This window comes from Macaca mulatta, chromosome 9 (genome assembly GCF_049350105.2).
Source record: "Macaca mulatta isolate MMU2019108-1 chromosome 9, T2T-MMU8v2.0, whole genome shotgun sequence".
Classification (NCBI taxonomy): Eukaryota; Metazoa; Chordata; class Mammalia; order Primates; family Cercopithecidae; genus Macaca; species Macaca mulatta.
In genome coordinates this window covers 12,320,755-12,341,125 of record NC_133414.1, presented here as the reverse complement: position 1 = coordinate 12,341,125, position 20,371 = coordinate 12,320,755, and the positions used below count along the sequence as shown (strand labels likewise).

General features: G+C 39.7%; 1 protein-coding gene across 8 annotated transcripts in view; it reads right to left on the bottom strand.

The window, feature by feature from the left end:
- CELF2 (CUGBP Elav-like family member 2) overlaps positions 1–10,160 on the bottom strand; it is a 538,967-nt gene extending 528,807 nt beyond the window's left edge. For 6 of the 8 annotated variants that reach the window (XM_028825957.2, XM_028825962.2, XM_077945720.1 and 3 more), the window contains exon 1: positions 9,464–10,087. In XM_028825957.2, the coding sequence (XP_028681790.1) occupies positions 9,464–9,516 (53 nt within the window). In that variant the 5' untranslated portion in view covers positions 9,517–10,087. Of the gene's footprint in view, positions 1–9,463 lie in introns of all 8 variants that reach the window. The other 2 variants (XM_077945723.1, XM_077945726.1) reach the window with 2 other exon arrangements.
- Between the last annotated feature and the right edge of the window lie 10,211 nt (positions 10,161–20,371).

The window sequence follows — 20,371 nt, the reverse complement described above, 5'->3', positions numbered from 1 at the left end:
CAACAATAGTGTAATGTTGTCAGTCATAATTCCAGCAATTATTTTAAAATGTTTTATGTCACAGAAACAACCACATTTTCTTGTCAATGGTGTTATTTTTATAATGAACGCCCATCAGATCGTTAACCACGGCCATCTTCAGTATTTTGTCATCCAGAAATAGTGACTGTTTTACTCTGCTCATACAAACAGCTCAGGCCAAAGAACTTTGTCTTTAACAAAAAGAAACTGTCTCAGAGACCTATGGAAATAACTGTCTGTGACAAGTACTCTGGGGTGCAAGCTTCTGATGTCGTTGCTTACATAACCTTGATATCGTCCTAATGAACTGAGTCAGGTTCTCCACAACTCTAGCAGAGAAGCTGACAGCTTCACAAAACTGCTAACTCAAGATCAAGCAGAACAAAATTAATTATTTAATATATTGGACTTGGTAAAGTGATAAGGAATGATTATTATGTTTTCTGGCTTTTGTTTGGAATATTGCTGACTCTTTAATACTCTATTTTCTGGATAGCAGGAAATTCCTTTTCCTTTCATCTTAAGCTATCTATCATCCAAAAAAATCTACTAAATTATACTTTTGTAAACAAAACAGAAACATTTATCTTTTTTTCCCTACCTGATCTCTTGAGAATTCAGAATTTGTTCTTGGGTATTCTCATTTGCATGACAATAGTTATTTGCACAGGTGCAAAAAAATTCTGTCTCCGTTATAATGAACATAATTGGAAACACTGGTTTATATGTTCAAGGCTTTGAATGGAATGGCTTATTTGAGAATGACACATAAAATCAGATATGACCAGACATATTTAAGGATCCAAGGTGGACATTATGGAGCGAATGTGTACAAATCCCTCTTGGAAGAACTAGGCTGATACCTGGCTTACAGGATTTCCAGACATATAGGTGAGTAAGAATGGTCATGTCCTGGCAAGCCTAAGAACATTAAAATATTTTGGAGACCTCAAAAGAAAAGGAATTTACCCAAACCTACAGGTATTGAAGGTGAAGTCTGACGGCAAGTTCTTGGCTTGGCTTGCTAGAAATGCAGAGGCTTTTAAAAGTCCAACAGGAGATTCTTCATTTTCTAGCAAAGCAAACTTAAAAAGGTCTATGTGCTCAATTATTATTTTTGCTGTACTTATATAAATATCATCTGGCCCAGTTTAATGAGACAAGAAACATTTTATAAACAAGAATAGTCTTTGATCAAAAAGTTTGATCAAAAATGGGGGTAACTGCGGACAGAAATCTTATGTTTCAATAGAAAACTGTAACATATCCTTGTGGGTGATCAGATTCTAGTCCTGTTGCTTGTTTTGGGGGATTTATATTATTTACCTGTAAACTGGACTGGATCCTTCCATCTTACACATATGGTCACCTCTTACCAAATACTATTCTAGTTTTCCTCAATGGGTGACTGTAACTCTCCAAGTTAACATTTTCATTTTTTTTTCTCCCTTCCACCTGGCTTGTCATCAGTGAGAACTAAAACCTGATGGCCAAGATCCTTATTGTGACTCAGTGTTGTCTTGTAGCTGCTGTTTGGCCCCATGATCTGATACAGTCCTGCACACTGAAGCCAGACAAGTGGATCTAAACGTCCAGAAAGTCCTTACCACAGTAAATCATGTAAGAGCAACCATTACACCCAGAGCTGCTGCTATCAGGGCCACTCAGAAAGTCCACTGGAGCCTGGGCGTGGTGGCTCACACCTGTAATCCCAAAACTTTGGGGGGCCAAGGCAGGCGGATCACGAGGTCAGAGAGATGGAGACCATCCTGGCCAACGTGGTGAAGCCTGTTTCTACTACAAATACAAAAATTAGCTGGGTGTGGTGGCATATGCCTGTAATCCCAGCTACTTGGGAAGCTGAGGCAGGAGAATCGCTTGAACCAGGGAGTCAGAGGTTGCAGTGAACCAAGATCACGCCACTGTATTCCAGCCTAGCGACCGAGCGAGACTCCATCTGAAGAAGAAGAAGAAGGAGAAGGAGAAGGAGAAGGAGAAGGAGAAGAAGAAGGAGGAGGAGGAGGAGGAGAAGAAGAAGAAGAAAAAAGAACAGTTGAACCCCTGTGTCTACCATGCTCTCCTCCAGGAAATACTCTTGATGGTGACATTAATGTCTATACCATCATAACAAAAATCCAGACCATAAACCAGGAAATCTGTCTGACTGCCATTGCCCTTCTCACTTCACCATCTAAAGATGCTTAGAGCTCAGTGTCCAGAGATCTTCTCAAGTGACTGTCCTCTGGCCTCAGACACTGAGTTTATAGTCAGCTCCAACCATTACTTTTGATTTTTCTTTTTGTTTCCATAGAAAGGCCCCTCATTAAATGCCTGATGGCTCCCCCATCCAGCAGATGTCCTCGACTTCCAAGTCTCAACAGATGGTTTAGCTGGTCCTTAATGAACACAAGGCGATCAAATGGAAAATGGACTTAGATTGTTCAAAGCAATGTACACTGTCTCTTTTTTCCTTGAGCAAGACGAGGACTCATAAAGACTCTATGATCAAACTCCAGCCGGCTCCTCTGAGCTCTTCTCAACTAGGCCTCCACCTTGAGCTCTAAAACTTACAAACTCAACACAAATGATTTCATCCATCCATCTCCCCCCTCATTAAAAAACTTGAAGAAACACTGACACAGTTTCTAACAGCTCAAGGCCACATCCCTAGGGTGACCCCATTCCATTCCCCTTCAAGTGCCTGTTTCAGAAAGCTCCAGGCTGCCAAAAAAATTGACAATGCATTCCAGCCAACACCTCTTCCTGCTGCTTTGCAAAAAAAAAAATTTTAAGTACTGAGTAGTAACTGAGTCATGATTCTTCAAACATTCCTAAGGGAAAAGGAAAAACTGGTGGTGCAAATTTTTCCCCTCAGAGGTGTAGTAAAGATAACACACTTTGTGATGCTTATCAATTTATCAAGGAAAAGCAGTAACTAGATCAGAGAAGTATGTGGCGTCACTGTTTAATTGCTCTAGCTCAGGGTTAGCAATACCCAAGTCCACACTGGACTCCACACCTACTTTATGTGTGTGTTTGGATAAGTGACTGGAACTTTTTAAGTATCACTTTCTTCTAAATAAGAGCGAAAGAACCACTACCTACTTCACAGGGCTATTATAAAGATAAAATGAGAAATTATATGAAAAACACTTGGCATAATGCATGGCCTATAGAAAGCACTAATAATTCTTCTATATTATCATCTAAGAATATAAATTCCTGATCTTCAGATGGCCAGCCTGCCCACAAGAAATACCAGCAGAGCATCCATGCAACTTTTCCGGCTCTATACATCTTTAAGATGTCGTGTGACATGAACCGAAGGGTATCTACACATGACATTCCTCCAAACTCACATAGCATGCTCTCCTCTGTGAATTTGGGATGTGTCTTAGGAGACGTCCCAGGCATGTGAAAGAGAAATGTACACTAAATGAGCTAGAGACAGAAATGAAAAAGAAAGAACCAAGGCCAAGCAGTGACTTACATTTCAGGGTCTGTTCTATGTTTCCCGTCAACGTGTGCTGTTTTAATTAATGGGAGGTTCTCACATACTTCATAAGGGAACAGGCAAACGTGTAGTTTGTTATAGCTTTAAGGCTCATTCAAACATTTAAGGGATGCAGTAAACCATACATTTTCCCCAGACATTCATCATCTTTGTGAGATCAAGTGCTCATAACCTAAAACATCTCTGACCTTTGAAATATCACCAAGGCTCCTCTGAAGTTTTATCCTAATAGCAAGACTAGTTTTTGATATTTGCCTTGTCGTACGAGATTTGAAAGCATCCCTCTGACTATCTGTGAAAGCCACTTCTATTTTCCTGCTGCTCAGATCATTAGTTGAGATCATGGACCACATTAGACTATGGGCCCTTGGCCATATCCAGCCCACTGTTTAAAGAAAGTCTGTTTAAATAAAGTCTTATTTTGTCACAGCCAAGCTATTCACATACCATCTATGGCTGCTCTCAGGCTAACATAGCAAAGTTGTATAGTTGTGACAGAAACTGTATGGTCAGCAAAACCTGAAATATTCCTCATCTGGCCCTTGATGAAGAAATTTGTCAACATCTGTTCCAGATCATTCTCTTGTTTAGAAAGAATAAATTCCACCTGAATACTACATATAGATCAGATTCTCAGAGAAGATTTTGGAATTTTCTATGTTACCATATTAGACACTTTTCTGATTGGCACAGAAATAAGCAACTGAAGATAGAATTACTCAACTAGGTGTTAGGAGTCATTAATTCATCAGTTAATTCATTCATTCCACATAATAACATAGTATCACAGTGGTAAATACTAGGGGTGGGATGTGAATGAAATATACAATGCCCCTGGCCCCATGGAGTGAGGATAAAGTAGGATAAGAGAGACAAAGAGTGACTCCTTCACTCATTCATTCATTCATTCATTCATTCATTCATTGTCATGTGCTAGGAAATCTTTTAGATACTGGGTATATCACAGTCAAATACACAAACCATGCATTCTAATATGAGAGCGAGATAATCAGTAAACAAATATATATGCAGATGGCAGATATTAGCAATGCTGTGATGAGAATATTAGCTGAACCATATGAAGTGAACGTTTTTATAAGTCAAACATAGTTGAATACTGGCTGTTGCCTATGATTCAGTCTATCAGGGAGATGTGCTAGAGATTGATTTTTGGCTTTAAACTGGGAGGTCAAGGGAAGGGCTCACTGAGGAGATGACATGGGAGCTAAGGCTTGAATGAGGAGCAGCCTCTGCCCCGCCAATAGCTAAGGAAAGATTGCCAGGCAGGGAGAGGGAGTAGCTAATGAAAATCAAGCCAAAATAGCCTGGCTGCATAACTGAGAAAGAGAAAGACCAGCAGGACTGGAGCAATGTGAGCTGTGGGGAGAGAGGGAGGAGATTCAGGCGGAGAGGTTCATAAGGGTCAGGCCAGATGGGGCCTTGCAGGTTAAAATAAGGATACTGGCTTTGACTCTGAGAGTAAAGGGGAAGTTTTAGTAGGGAAGTCACAGGATCTGATTTATGGCGTTTGTAATGCTTTCATTCCTCTATGTGCGAAATTGTTTAAGAGAGCAAGAGTGAAGCAGGGAGACTGGTTGGGGGTAGCAATCTTAGCAAAACGAGATGTTATCAATGGAAGGTGGAAAAAAGTGGAGAGAGAGTCCCTAGGTGCTTAGGAGTCGAACTCAGTAGGAGCTGGCAATAGTTTGGATGTAAATTAAGAGGGAAAATGGGGGATTAGGGAGATGGCCTATCTTTCCAGTTTGAGTACCTGGCTAGATCGCTGTAATTCATAAACCTACTAGAGCTGGAAACCAATGAGTTCTTGGGGGGACATTACAGATAGAGTTTATAACCTGTTGAGCTTTTGACATCTTTAAGGCTTGTAACTGGGCTGAGCTGTCTGAAAGCTGAAGGAGAAAGGGAAACAGAAGTGGAGGTGGGGAAGGACATTCCTCAGGAGAGAAGATGGAGTTGGAAGAGTTGGCCACAGCTTGCATGGCTAATGAGTTCTGTGACTTCTTTTAGTCAATTCATCGATTCTCTTACCTCTAAATGGAAGAGTTAAACTCGATTTGGGGGTTTTTAATCCTTCCCCAGAGGTGACTTAGGGCTTATGCATGGGTAAAGGAGACAACAGATATTCTGGGTCCCACTCCCTGCTTAATCTTCCTATCAACTTTTTTACTCTCAAGTCATATCTATAAACATCTCATCTTGCACTCAGTGTATTTTCAAGATTATTTTATTCTTTTTTTTTCTTTTTTTTTGTTTTGTGAGACGGAGTCTCACTGTGTCACCCAGGCTGGAGTGCAGTGACACAATCTCAGCTCACTGCAACCTCTGCCTCCCAGGTTCAAGCAATTCTCCTACCTTAGCCTCCCAAGTAGCTGGGACTACAGGCGCATGCCACCACACTCAGCTAACTTTTGCATTTTTAGTAAAGACAGGGTTTCCCCATGTTAGCCAGGATGGCCTCAATCTCTGGACCTCATGATCCGCCCGCCTCGGCCTCCCAAAGTGCTGGGATTAAGGCATGAGCCACCGCACCCAGCCTATTTTATTCTTTTAGTCATAGGTCTAATACAGTGTCAACTTTTTTCTTCTGTGTACCAAGAATACTTTATTTAACTTTTGCATTTTTTTCTTTGAATGCAGCTGGAGTGTTTGTACTTTCTCAGGGGTCAAATGGGAGAATGTGGAAAATTATTGGCATGTCTTTTGGTGAAAATTAGGTTTCTTTTATGTCCCTTGGGTTAGACAGTCATTAAAACACAAGCAGTAGCACTACGACCACCCTTGGTTTCTCCATGTAACAAAATGGAATAAGGATGGAGTGATTTCAAATAGACAGTTCTTGAAAAATGCTTATAACCTGAAATTGTGCCCTGCAAACAGACCATCTTCTAAAACACTATATTGTGGTGTAAGCAGGTTTTAAAATTGTGCCTTGAGATGACTTCTTAAGAGCAACAGGTTTGGCAGAACTCTAGGCTGAGCTCCTGGACCAAACACATGAAGATATTCCAGGTTATGCAGGTTTAAAGGCCTTTTTGCCTCGTAATATGCTTTACATATCAAATGTTCTTCTCATTTGTTAATCAGATGAGGACAGTAACTGCTCTTTCTCTTTAGCAGAACGTGGCCTCTCACTTCATTCTCTGGATTTCTAAAGCATTTTATTGACATAACTCAGATCACAGACAATCCTGCTATGTGGCATTAGAGTACACACCTCATTCTCCTGCTAGATCACCCATTTATCAGGTTGTGTTTTATTTTTGCTTCTTCCACATATTATAGGCAGAGACTTATTGGTGGCGAGTAAACTGTTCAGTGAAGCAAAATTAGCCAAATGGATGACTTGTTGTAAACAATTAAGGAATTTAAAATGCAATTTATAAATTCTATCCCTTTATGGTTCCTGACTTTAGAAAAGGATTACACACAGTTAAAAAGCCAGTGGGATAATGCTTGCCAAAAAGAGGTGTGGACAGAATGAACTTGGTATAGCCAAAGGAGTCAATGTAAAAATGTTTCTCTTTCCCAGGTCTCGCCAGTCCAAGTTTTTGAAACTTCACTTACTCTAGCAAAACTAAGCTTCACTTAAGTTTGGGACATGTTTAGGGGAAAGACAACATTCTCACTGATTTTTTAAAAATGAGTTAAGACTTGAGATCATTATCTAAAAAGGCCTTTGGGGGGATACATGTTTCAAAATCTATAACCATAGTCACATACATTCTTAGAGCTAGAGCCTGCCTTATCCACTGGTGTAACAATATTCAGTTAATCGCCTGAGAAAAATTGTTTGAAAGCACTTGTAGGAAGTGTTTCAGTTTTAGAGACAGGTTAGTAATCCAGTTAAAAAAAAAAAAAAAAGGAAAGCATAATTTATTCTAATAGATGTATCCTAAGAACATTTACAGAAGTACTTTACCATTTTTCAATAATTAAAGTTTAAAAATGCAAACAGAAAAAAAATCACTGAAGGACTCATGAAATGGTAACTTTCATCAGGAAATCCTGGCAATTATTTAATGAAAGTAAAAAGCTAGGTACACAAAGATGTTCATTATGTTGTTGTTAGTACAAATTAAGGAGTGGAAACAATCTAAATTTTCAACAAAGAGGGTGTATCACCTGAGGTCAGGAGTTTGAGACCAGCCTGGGAAACATGATGAAACCCCATCTCTACTAAAAATACAAAAAATTAGCCAGGTGTGATGGTGGGCACCCGTAATCCCAGCTACTTGGGAGGCTGAGGTAGGAGAATTGCTTGAACCTGGGAGGTGGAGGTTGCAGTGAGCAGAGATCATGCCATTGCACTCCAGCCTGGGCAACAGAGCAGGATTCCATCTCAAAAAAAAAATTTACATTAATATTATGGTGGTTTATTTAGCCATTAAAATGGTGGTTATGAAAGTTACGTGGAAACATGAAAATGTCTGATATGTTAGCTGGAAATAGCAGATTATAAAATAGCACATACTACCTGATGTGCAAAAAGCATCCATGGAAAGTTCTAGAAAATGACATGCAGTACTTTTTAAAAACAGAATAATTAAGATGGATATTGGCAATTTTAAATTTGCTCTTTTCTATAATCTTATTCTTAAAAATAACAGAATCAGACAAACATGAAGACAGAAGTCATGAATAGGAAATAAAAGCTTAGCAAATTAATACAACATAAATGTCAGGAAAAAGAAGTTCCAGTAACATCCGCACATTTCTCCTCATTTGTATTTCTTATTTGGGTTCTGGTCTAGCTCCTATGAAGCCATGTTTTGGGGTAGGTATTTGGAAGACATGACACTGTGCAGAACCACTTTTTAAAAAATCCCTCAATCGAACATTTTCATATTTCAAAAATTGCCAAACACGCTTTTGCTAGGAAATACCATTTAGAGTCAGTGAAGCCCAAGAATTAACTCTGCCAAGGGAGTCAGCTTAGAGAAGATGCATGAACTTTGCCCTTTCTAGCTCCTTGTGTTCTAATTTTTCTGGGCCTCTGAGAGATGAGGAGGTCAGAGTTCACTTTTTTAGGAGCATTCAGAAAAAGACTTTATGTCACACATTCTGCCCATTCAGTTTCACCATCAGGTGAGGCCTGGGGGTGGGGATGGGGGTGGGGATGGGGGTAGGGGAGAGGTCAGAGGAGGAGACCACGTTTCCCTTGACCCTTCAAGGACCCTAATAAGGCTTTCTGGAAAAGTTTGCTTTTCTTTTCTTTTTTTCTTTTTTCTTTTTTTAATTTTTTGAGATGGAGTCTTACTCTGTTGCCCAGGCTGGAGTGCACTGGTGTGATCTCTGCTCATTGCAACCTCCACTTCCCAGGTTCAAGGGATTCTCCTGACTCAGCCTCCCAAGCAGCTGGGACTCTAGGCACCCACCATCACGCCTGGCTAATTTCTGTATTCTTAGTAAAGACAGGGTTTTTTGCCATGTTGGCCAGGCTGGTCTCGAACTCCTGACCTCAAAGGGATCCATCCACCTTGGCCTCCCAAAGTGCTGGGATTATAGACGTGAGCCACCGCACCTGGCCAAATTTCGCTTTTCTATCTGAAGTCCCAGAAAGTTGACCACATTCCATCTCACACCTTTAATGCCCCTCTGAAGCCCCAAAATTCAATATGAGGACTCCTTCCAGTGAGTTGGCTGGTGTCATTTAAATAAGATTGTCCTCCCTCATTGCCAAGGCAGCCCCACCTCCCTCCTGGGGTGAAACTGGAGGACCTCACGTTCACAGGCCACTCCTTACACAACTGCCTCCGAGCAGTCTTCCCACTAGCAGATCTGCTCATGCCTGAACCCCACAAGGTGCATTTCAAGCAACCCCAACCACTTCTGCACAGGGGTGGGGCGGGGGCAGGGCCTTGGCTGTGAACTCAAACCAGGATGCGAGAGAAAGCAAAGCAGGCCTACCTTAAAACTTTCCAGTTTTTCAGAGGATCCAAGTCAGAGACCAAGGAAACCATTGTCTAGGAGCCGGCTGAGGGCGAGTCCGGAGAGGAGGAGGCGGGGATGGGGTGCTGGGGAACAGACGGAGGATTCTGGACCCAGGCCGGGCCCTGGCGCCCCGCAGCTCCCTCCTTCCCGGGCTGACATGCACTTTTCCTGACTTCTCTCCACCCCGCAAATCAATCCTGCGCTCTCCTCCGTCCCACACCCGACTCCCAGCTCCACACCCCAGCTCCACACCACCTTTTAAAGCCCCGGTAATCTGCTCCAACTGATCAAATTTGACCTTTTTGTAGCCCACTTTATTCCAAGCACAGCTCTCACTTAAATCTCTCTTTATTAACACCGTCCTCCTCGGCTTTCTCTGGGAACAAACACAGATCAAGCCTGAAGCCTCTGGACTTTACCAGCAATCATTCACAGATTACTGCAAGCTGCAGCCTTCGCCTCCTTGGGGGTATTTCTCCTGCCTCGGAGATTTTGCTTTTCTTATTCCTGGCAGGAGACTGGTTAGCCTTCTTTCCTCCTTTTTTCGTGGCTTAGGCTCTGGGACTCTGACACTGGGCTTAGAGCTACCCTCAGAGGCTGTAACTACGTTACTGTTAGGATTTGTTTTTTAAAAATAATTTGGAACAGGGCTGCTTACAAGCTAGACTTTACTGTGTGCTTTCTGGCAGAGATTTTTTGCTACACTGCTCCCCCACCCTTTGCTGGCTTTCTTGTGTTTTTAAATAACATGAAGGAGAAAATGCAGAATCTCTTTAAACATGAAGACAAAAGGGTATGGGCTCCCCCCAACTCACCCCCCACCACCTTGTGTATCTTTTGTCATTTATCGAAAACCAAACATCCTTCCAATAATTATTTGAAACTGTGCATGAGAGATGTTTTAAAATATCTGGGCAGTATTGCTTTCCTGTACTGTTTGTTCATAGTTTGTCTCCTTATCCCTCTCCCCCTCTATGGGTTCTTTGGGACTGTACTGATTTCTTGTTTTCATACATACTGCCTCTTAAGCAGAGGCTTCTAGGCTTGGAGGGTCCTGGTTGGAACTAAGACCTCTGCAGCTGAAGCTCTTCCTCCTGTCCTCAGGATCCTGGAAGGAGCCGACCTTGAAATCATCTGGTCCAGTGGCTTCTGGACCTTGGCTGGCCGGTCCGTCAAGATTTCTACTGCAGCTGCCTGCAACACGAGCTTTACTTGATAGTCTTTCTTTATATTAAATTCTTCTTTTTCTTACACTTATTTTAAAAGGGATTTTTAGAGTCATTCCCATAAATGGAAAATCAGCTTCACTGGTCTTTGGTAGAAGGCAAATGCAGGGAATAAGTAAAATAAAACAATTATTATTACGCCCAGACACTGAGACCAGCTAAAGGCTCTGATTTAGGTCTTTTTTTTCCCTCTGTGTTGCAAAGAGAGTTTCTGCAATGTTAAGAGTGTTAAGAACATACCTGCACCAGCCAGACACTTCCCTGAGAAGGAAGAGGGAAGACTGCAAGGAAACATGTTGTGGTTCAGTGCTTTGTCATGTCCTTATTACTTGAAAGCATCAGCCCGGAGGAAAGGTCCCAACTTCTTCCCTTCAAGCAGAGCCTTCTAAGAAAGGGAGTCTCTGTTCTTTCCTGAGGGGAAGATGCTCCCACAGCTTTTGGAAGCAGGTTGCTTTTACTGTCAGAAAGTTTTTGCCACTCCAAACGCCTATCCCAGCGTTTTAAATCCCTTTCTTACCACCCTGTTCTCCATGGACCCGTGGATCTTAAGATAGGCAGCTAACCTTCTGTTTAGATTTGTTTTCTCTTTAGCAGTCATGGATACTTTCCTTAATGGCTGTGAGTGGCTTTCTTGAGAAGTGCAACTGTCTTTAGACTAAAATTAAAAGAGCATTTCATACCTTGTACAAAAATCATTGCCTTTCTGGAACTTCAAGCTTCTTCCTGGGCTGTCTATGTTGTCCCACCATGAATCTTAGACCACAGCGTAATCATGTGTAAACATTTACATAACACTTTTAATCCCCAAATACTTCACCAAATGTGGGTGATAATAATAGTTTTATATGGAGTTGTAGCTCCCAAAGGGTTCTGGGTACTTTGATAATTAATGAAATGTTTTTCCCTTTAGAAAGTTAGCAAGAAAGTAACAAAAGATTATAATGAAATAGTTTCTACAACTATAATGACATCATCCTCATCCTTATCCCATGGCACCACGGAAATTCAGGTCTGGGGAAGGAAGGGAAATGAGTTCTTAACGCTTAGAGTTCAGGGTTAATGGAGGAAAGGGGGTGGGATTTGACTTCTGGCCAAAGGACAAAAGGAGAAACTCATTTTCGTAGATTATGAAATACCGTTTTAAAGCAGTTGTCTTTTCAAAAACTTTTTAAAGGTAGTCAGTAGAATGTTCACTCAAATAAAATCTTGTACCAAGCCCAGGTACCGAAACAGATACAGTAGTAGCTGAAGTTCATTATTAGGGACTAGGAACAGTTCTAATTTCATTAGGTGTGTTGACTCATTCACTCCTCATAACCAACTTGTTTATGAGGTAAGTTATGAGTTGTACTCCCCATTTGTTAATGTAAATGAAGACATTTAGGTGTGGAGAAATTAAGGAAACGGTCTGAGCTTTCATGGCACTGAACTTACAAGGGATGCCTGTGGATCTGGCGAGTAACCGCCACACAGCACTTCTTTCTTAAAAGGGATTTTTAAAGTCATTTCCATAAATGGAAAATCAGCTTCACTGGTCTTTGGTAGAAGGCAATTGCAGGGAACAACTAAAATAAAACAATTATTGTTATGTCCAGACACTGGGGTGGGGATGGGATTGGGGTTAGAATCAGGATAGGGATGGGTAAGAGGAATCCCCTGAGTCTCACAGATTCACTCCTAAGACCCTATAGAGAAACCCTAGAGTTTAGGAGGATAACATTTGAAGCCCACTTCCCAAAAGTATTTAGAGAGGAAGGAGAGAAATTAACTTTTAAAGGATGCGTTGAGTCCAAGAAGGGCAGAATATTTTGCCTTTTTCTTTTTCTTAATTTCAAGGTCCAAGTGTGTGTTTATGTTTACATATACTGGAGATTAATTCCATGCTATCACATGCTGCACATTTCTTTTTTCCTTTTCCCTAAGTATTTCATTCCTGATTTCAATGGATCACACACCTAATGGATCTGTTTCCTACTAAGAAATAGGCCATCAAGATGATTAATTCATCTTCAACAATGAGGGTGCTTCCTAAAAACAAACAAACAAACAGAAATGTTGCCTTGCTCAAAACTGGGCCAACTATTTATCTGTAATACAAAAAGGCAACAGTAAATTTTCTATTTATAAAAATAAGAGTTAGGTTCAGCGTTAATAAACTTCGGCCCTGAATTATAGTTTTCCACCATGTCAGTCTATAAACTGTAAGAGTTCATTCTCTTTGTCTTCTTTTTCACAATTTTGATACAGATACTCCTTTACATCAAAAAAATTTTGTTTGCATTTGTAATGATTCTTAAAGAGTCACCTCTCCTGAGAGTTCCCTGTCTGTTTAAAAAAAGAAAAGTTTAATCCATGTAACGCAACATTCATGATTGTCCTGATAGTACCAGTAGCAAGGCTCGTCACTTTCCTTTTCATAGAGCTAACATTTCTGTGATCTCCTTCCCCCTTCCTTTGGTTTCTTCAGTAGAGAAGCCAAAACCACAACCGAATTCCAAACAAAAATAAAGCCCACTGTTTGTACCTCCTCCATCCAAGCAAGCCCAAGCCTCCGAGCCTGTGGTTTCCACATGTACTGGGGTTACAGTCATGAGGGAAGTGTGGGAAAATGTGGAGTATCAGTCAGGAGGCAACACTAGGAGCCGAGGAATCTGCATTTCTGTCAGACCTTGGCAGAGAGTGCCCTGGGAAATGCAGATATAGAAGGTCAGGAGAACGTATCTCCTGGTTATACAGTATCCCAGGTGGGTTTTCATGTGGTTGAGGATAATATCATTAGCACCAAAGGTGAAAAACCATGGAAGCTCATCTTATTTTAGCAGAAGAGTAGGATGGGCCTCGTGGCATGAGTAAGCCAAACAAGGAAAAAGGCTTTCACCATCAACTGTAGGTAAAGCCAACCATTTAATCAGGCTCTGGAAAGACAGATGTGGTGTCTTAGTAAGTTGCTGCCCCACAAAATGTCTAACTTCCTGATAGAGACTTAAAAAAAAAAAAACTGGTTTGTTGGAGAAGAAATACAACATTTTCTTTGTCATTTTTTTCATTTGTCTTTCTATGGGTGTCTCCGTTTCTTATAAACTACAGTTTTCTTGCTAAGGATCTGATTATCCTAAACATTTTGTGTTTTTGTTGTTGTTTTGGAGAGGCTTGCTTTAAACTTATTTATTCCTAATTATGTTACTTCCTGGTTAAAATTCTTTTCCTTTCTGGTTTTCCTAGTTTTCTTTTTTTTTCTTCTTATTTTTGCTGGCTCTTACCTTCTTCTCAGGTGGGTAAGCTCTCTCTCTCCTCTGAAGAAAGTGAAATGACTAATAAATGCATTCTACTGCTGCAAAAGAAGATTTCCCGATCTTGTTAACGTGCCAAAATTTTAAGGTTAGCAGATGGAGTGAGCTAAGAAACCCCAGCACTTGCCCTGGACCCCAGAAATAGGACCCGGCTTTCCACGCTTTTCATAGCAAACCACAGTGTGGCAACAATCATAGGCAAGGGTTCCAAGATAAAATACAGCTCACCCAGTGTACATCAGATTTCAGAGAAACGACAAATAATTTTTTAGTATAAGTATGGCCCTAACCATTGCATGGGATATACTTATGCCAATAAATAAATAAATAAATAAAAAATCATTGTATTTTTATCTGCAATTCTGCTTTGTGTTCCTCTGTTTTTATTTTCTAAATCTGGCAACCCTCTGCTAAATGGACTTTTAAATAAAAATTACCAACATCACTGTGGTGATTATTTTTTATTTATGGAGGTGGGTAATGGTACCTTTGACTTTATAAACTAGACATCAAAATAAATTTATTTGTTCTTCAAGCTTTATATTGTTTTAGTTATTATAAGCCAAACATAAAAAAGGCCTTTTTGAGGTTGCTTTTTGAACAAAGCAGTGATAGGATCAAAATATGCCTATTTCTTCAAATACTGAAAATTAGGGAATTCCACAGTCTTCTTGTCCTAAGATTGGCTAGTTGAATGCATTTTTAAGTGTTGGTAATATTGATGTGTTGAGAAGCATTGAAACTGATGTTTTGTAAAACATGGGGGCATGTCTATATTATATTTATTTTATGCACAGTAACTTGGTAGTTAATGTAGTGGCTATGTTTTCTTATTTTTTTTTCCCAAGCATCAGCTCCCACTGTAAAAAATCTGCACCTGAATAGTTAGCCATTAATCTTGAGTTACGTAAGATGTGTTTTGTACATATCCTCACTTTAATGATGTCTGTAGAGACAAACTTCCAAAGATGGCTTTTTTCTTTCTCTTTTTTAGATAAATGAATGTAACTTTAATGGAATTTCAACTGCTTTCGTGTTTTGCTCACAAAACCTGATACAATGAAAAGTCTATGAACAAAGATATGTGTTTTGGTCCTTCATCAATGACTTAGGAATTGCTATTATGTATCACTTGATAAACTAAAAAAAAAAAAAAAAAAATTCTGAAGGGCCTCTAAAGAGACAGCTTCAAAACCCGCTACATACATGTGCAAGACCCAATGCATCATTCGGGGTCCACATATGTGTCTGACATTCTGCTGGTGCTTAGGCTCTCCTAACAATTGGGAAGGAATGCTTTTTTCATTTGGAATCTTGGTCAGCTGAACAGGAGGGTAAAATGGATTAAAGCCAGGCAAAGGGGAATGTTGGATCTCTGCCAGGCATATTTTAAAGTGAGAAAGGAAGAGAGGAAGGAGACTCACACCCAGCCAGCTGCTTTTCATACCATTCAAAGGAATCACAGGCCAAATTTGGTACGTACAGTCGGGGGGCGGGGAGGGGGAAGAGCTTTAACTCCTATACTGCCATGGGAGATGAGATTTTCAAAGCTGCGTCATGTTCTTCTTTTAATTTCCAGTCTGCCTTTGTTAGCACACAGGGCTCACACCCACAGGGACAAAGGAAATGCCCACAGGAAAAATGTGTGGCTCAGATAGTCTCCATATCATAGGCCAGGGAATCAAACCTGAAACATTGATCTTACAGGCTTTTTTGGTTTTGTTTTTCTTTGAATGGCAGCTTTAGAATGTTCTGGTTTTTGTGTGCTTACAAACAAGACTCCTCATCTGTTTTTAAGAGGGAAATCTGAGTTTTCAAGGAAAGCCAAATACAGTTGCCAAGTTGCCAGTCAAAGAAACAATGTCAACACCTGCTCATAGAGAAGGAATTCCTAACCCGGAATATTGCCCTTGAATTACTATGAGAAAAATGTAAGCCTTCCCTTATTACCCACTCCCCACTCCCCCGCAAAAACTCCAGCAGACATAAGTAAAGTTAAAATGTACCACAAATTCACTTGAAGACAGATCTAAAAACTAACTTGTTAATTTAATTCATGGTGGTAACCGCTGCACACAAATATTGATTGATTATTGATTGATTACATAAAGCATTTGTTGAGCAATCAAATCATCCGTTTAGCATGTCAAAACATTTTCCGATTTGGCTACAGGTAAGGCAGTACTTCCCACTGTGGTGAGGAACCTCTCTCCCCCGCCCTCCCTCCCTCCCTCCCTCCTTCCTCCCTCCCTTCCTTCCTTCCTTCTTCCCTCCCTCCCTCCCTCCTTTCCTTCCTTTCTTCCTTCTTCCCTCCCTCCCTCCTTCCTTCCTTTCTTCTTTCCTTCTTCCCTCCCTCCCTCCCTCCCTCCCTTCCTTCCTTTCTTCCTTCCTTCTTCCCTCCCTCCCTCCCTTCCTTTCTTCCTTCCTTCTTCCCTCCCTCCCTCCCTTCCTTCCTTTCTTCCTTCCTTCTTCCCTCCCTCCCTCCCTTCCTTCCTTTCTTCCTTCCTTCTTCCCTCCCTCCCTCCCTTCCTTCCTTTCTTCCTTCCTTCTTCCCTCTCTCCCTCCCTCCTTCCTTCCTTTCTTCCTTCTTCCCTCCCTCTCCCTCCCTCCTTCTTTCCTCCCTCCTTCCTCCCTTTCCTTCCTTCCTTCTCCCTTCCTCCTTTCCTTCTCCCTTCCTTCTCCTTTCCTTCTCCCTTCCCTTCCCTTCCTCCTTCTCTCCTTCCTTCTTTCCTTCAAAGTTTTTGATTCATTGTAGACCAGTACTTTTGTTAAATACAAATAAAATCGAGCTATTAGAAAAACAATATAAACCCCATTAAGAAAAGTATTAGATTAACAGCCATAAAATTACTCTGTCGAATTGCTATGCATTTCCAAATTCTTACTCCTAATCATCATAAACTGTAATAAACAATCCACAGACCATGCTGGTCCACTTTCGACACCCTGGGAAGCCCTGATAAAACGTATTCCCCAACAATAAGAAAACAATTCACAGAGATGTTTAAAGAGTCATTTTAGGATCTACACTGAACTAGAAGCTTTATAATCTAAGGTGAATAGAAACTATATCCATTTATACTATTGATGAAAAGAAAAAAATACACTATTCTAGTAAAAAATGAAAAGTTTACCTCAATGATCTCAGTAGTTACTTGATACCAAACATTTCTAAAGTCATAATTTAATGAGAAATTTAAAACTCATTTATAATTACATGAATGATTTAAAAGTTGGGACATGAGTCCATTGAAAATACATCTTTGTTTACCGGCAAAGTTGGAAATTGGTAGCTGTGCTCTGGCTCCAACTGGTTTCTTGAATTCCTATTATTATTATTATTTTTTGCCACATTAAAGAGAGGAAAACAAAGCTCACCTGCTAGTTAACCACACTTTAAGGTATCTCAATCTGTAAAAATCTCAATGACCTCCCCCAGAAAGCTATGTAGACTATAAAATATTTCAGAGTGTTTCTAACATAATTTCTGCTATTGTACTTCAACATTTTTTTAGATCACTAAACAATTGAGATGGAGTTGTAAGTCTAAGGATCTAAAATGAAAATAGAGAATTATATTAAATGAACACATAAAATTTAGTATGTATCAGGGAGTGTTCTAAAGGCTTTACAAAAACTAGCCCACTAAATACTCATAACAATCTCTGAGGTATGGTCTATTTTAATCTTCATTTTATAGGTGAGGAAACTAAGCACAGAGAGGGTAAAGGATGATTATAGTTTGTGGGTGTCAGAGGCCAAATTTGAAGGCAGGAGATCTAGCTTGAGAGTCCTACTTAATTCCTTACAGAAAGGGCATCTTCTAACTGACATCAGAAAGAAGGATAAATAAAGCATCTTTAGAATCATACGGATCATTCAGTTGGACAATTGAATGAACACTGTGATTTAAATAAATACTTTCCATGAACATATTTAATTCATAGAACATAGTAGACGGCAGAAACTATAGGTTTAACCTTAGATCACTGAAGATTCATTGGTAATCCTTTCACCATTCACCCCTCCTTTTAAAAACCAAATCTCTGTCCTTTGAGCAAGAGAGCTATAGTAATATCATGACCACTTGCTTGCTGTCATACTTTGCTTTGTAAACATCCATCCCTAATTTGTCCTTTATAAAGGAAAATAATTCCCACTTTAGCTCTCATATATGTATCATGTAATATACTCTACCAGAATTTATAAAAGGATCAATGGTTTTTCAGGTGTAGGCAACAGAAACTATGCAAGCATTTCCAGAATCCAGAGAAGGATTAGTATTGTCATATATAAATCAAAGCCTACATACATGTAAGTACTATTATGAGGGAGACATTCCCAAGGGGTAAAGGACAGAGCTAGACAACAATAATTGTAGTAGGGTTCTGTTAGCATAAACTTTAACAAATACATAACAGGAATATAAAAACTTGAATATAAAATATATTCTTGAATATAAAATCTAATAGATAATTTTAAAAAACTCAGAGAAACTGGAATAATTAGTCAACTAATGTCATATGAAATATTATGAGAATGCTGTGGAGGTAAAACGATTAGATCTTCAATTCATATTCAAAACCAAAATAAATAACAGACAGAAAAGTTAAATATACAAAGTGAAGCCATAGAAAATTAGAGAAAAACATAAGGAAGGCAAATTTTTGTCTTGATAATTTCTTTTCTTGCTTTTATGTGAAAGCATTTATAAATTACAATTTTAAATAAAATACAATTATTAAAAATATAAAGAAAAGTTCACGTTTGAGTTCATAAAAATCCGTTTATCAAAAACATCATATATAACAGTAAAAATGAAAGACAAATTAAGAAATATATATGGATCTGTTAACGAGCAAAACCCTGTGGATACAATAATAGATAATACGTATGCAAAAGCCCAAATCAGAAAATGTATGGAGGAAGAAATTCAAATGAAACAATGCATATAAAAACTATCTCTGTAAGAATCAAGAAATATAAGTTAAAACAAAATGTAATATAGCGTTTTACCCATCAAACTGGTAAATGCCTTTAATTGATTATATGTAATGACACAATGAGGTACAATGAAATAGGCCCACTCATATGTGGCTGGTGTGTGTTTCAATTGCTGTCCAGAAAGCAATTTGGTAGCATGTATCAAAAATTAAAGGCAACGTTATATTTGACACAGGATTTTTATTTCTAAAAGTTTTCTTCTTAAAGGTTTATGTGCAGGATATTCATAGTAGTATTAATTATATTAATAAGCTATCAGAAGCAACTTAATGTCTCATAATTTAATGTGGGTTAAATATATATGCATATGACATATCTATAAAACTGGATACTATGGAACAATCAAAAACATGTTTTGGTGGAATGACTTTAAAAGACTTTTGAAATGAAATAACTGATCAAAGGGCACAAAACGGTACACAGAATATGATATCAATATTTTGTATTGCTACCAGGACTGTAAACTCAACTGCCCATAGTCCCCAGAGAGGAACCGTAGAGGTACTGTGGACAGGGAAGTTGTCTATTAAAATGCAACAGTATTTTTTTCTCTTGCTTTTCTAGAAACATTCAGCCGTCTTGGTCTAGCTTTCTCTTTTGCAATGATCTTTCCTCCCCACACCCATATTTCTTTCCTTTCACTCTAATTGAAGACCAGCCACAGGAAAATCTCTAGGGTAAGACAGCATAATAACTGGCAAGACAACTCAGTACCAACAAAGGGCAAGTAGGTGCGGGTGTGGCAAGAGGAGAGAGGAGCTCTCCGAAGACAGGGGCCCTAACCCAGCTCCAATTTTCCCATGCCACCGCAGACCGGAGCCCAGACAAAATGCACTGAGGTGCTTCCAGTTTTTGACTTCCAACATTCATACTTATATGTGCAAATGGAAAAAAATACTGGAAAGAGGCTGGGCGGCATGGCTCATGCCTGTAATCCTAGCACTTGGGAGGCTAAGGCGGGCAGATCGCCTGAGGTCAGGAGTTCAAGATCAGCCTGGCCAACGTGGTGAAACCCCATCTGTACTAAAAATACAAAAATTAGCCGGGCGTGGTGGCGCGTGCCTGTGATCCCAGCTACTCGGGAAGGTGAGGCACGAGAATCGCTTAAATCTGAGAGGCAGAGGTTGCAGTGAGCCAAGACTGCAGCATTGCACTCCAGCCTGGGTGACAAAGCGAGAATCTGTCTTAAAAAAAAAAAAAAAAGATGGAAAGAAATATACAAAAGTGATACAATTATTGGTACAATGTCAATCATTGAATTTTATTTTCTTTATACCTTTCCTTATTTACTATGTTCTTTCCATATATTTCTTTCTATAATCAGAAAACCAGGACTATTCTCATATTCTATTTAGTCATCCTTT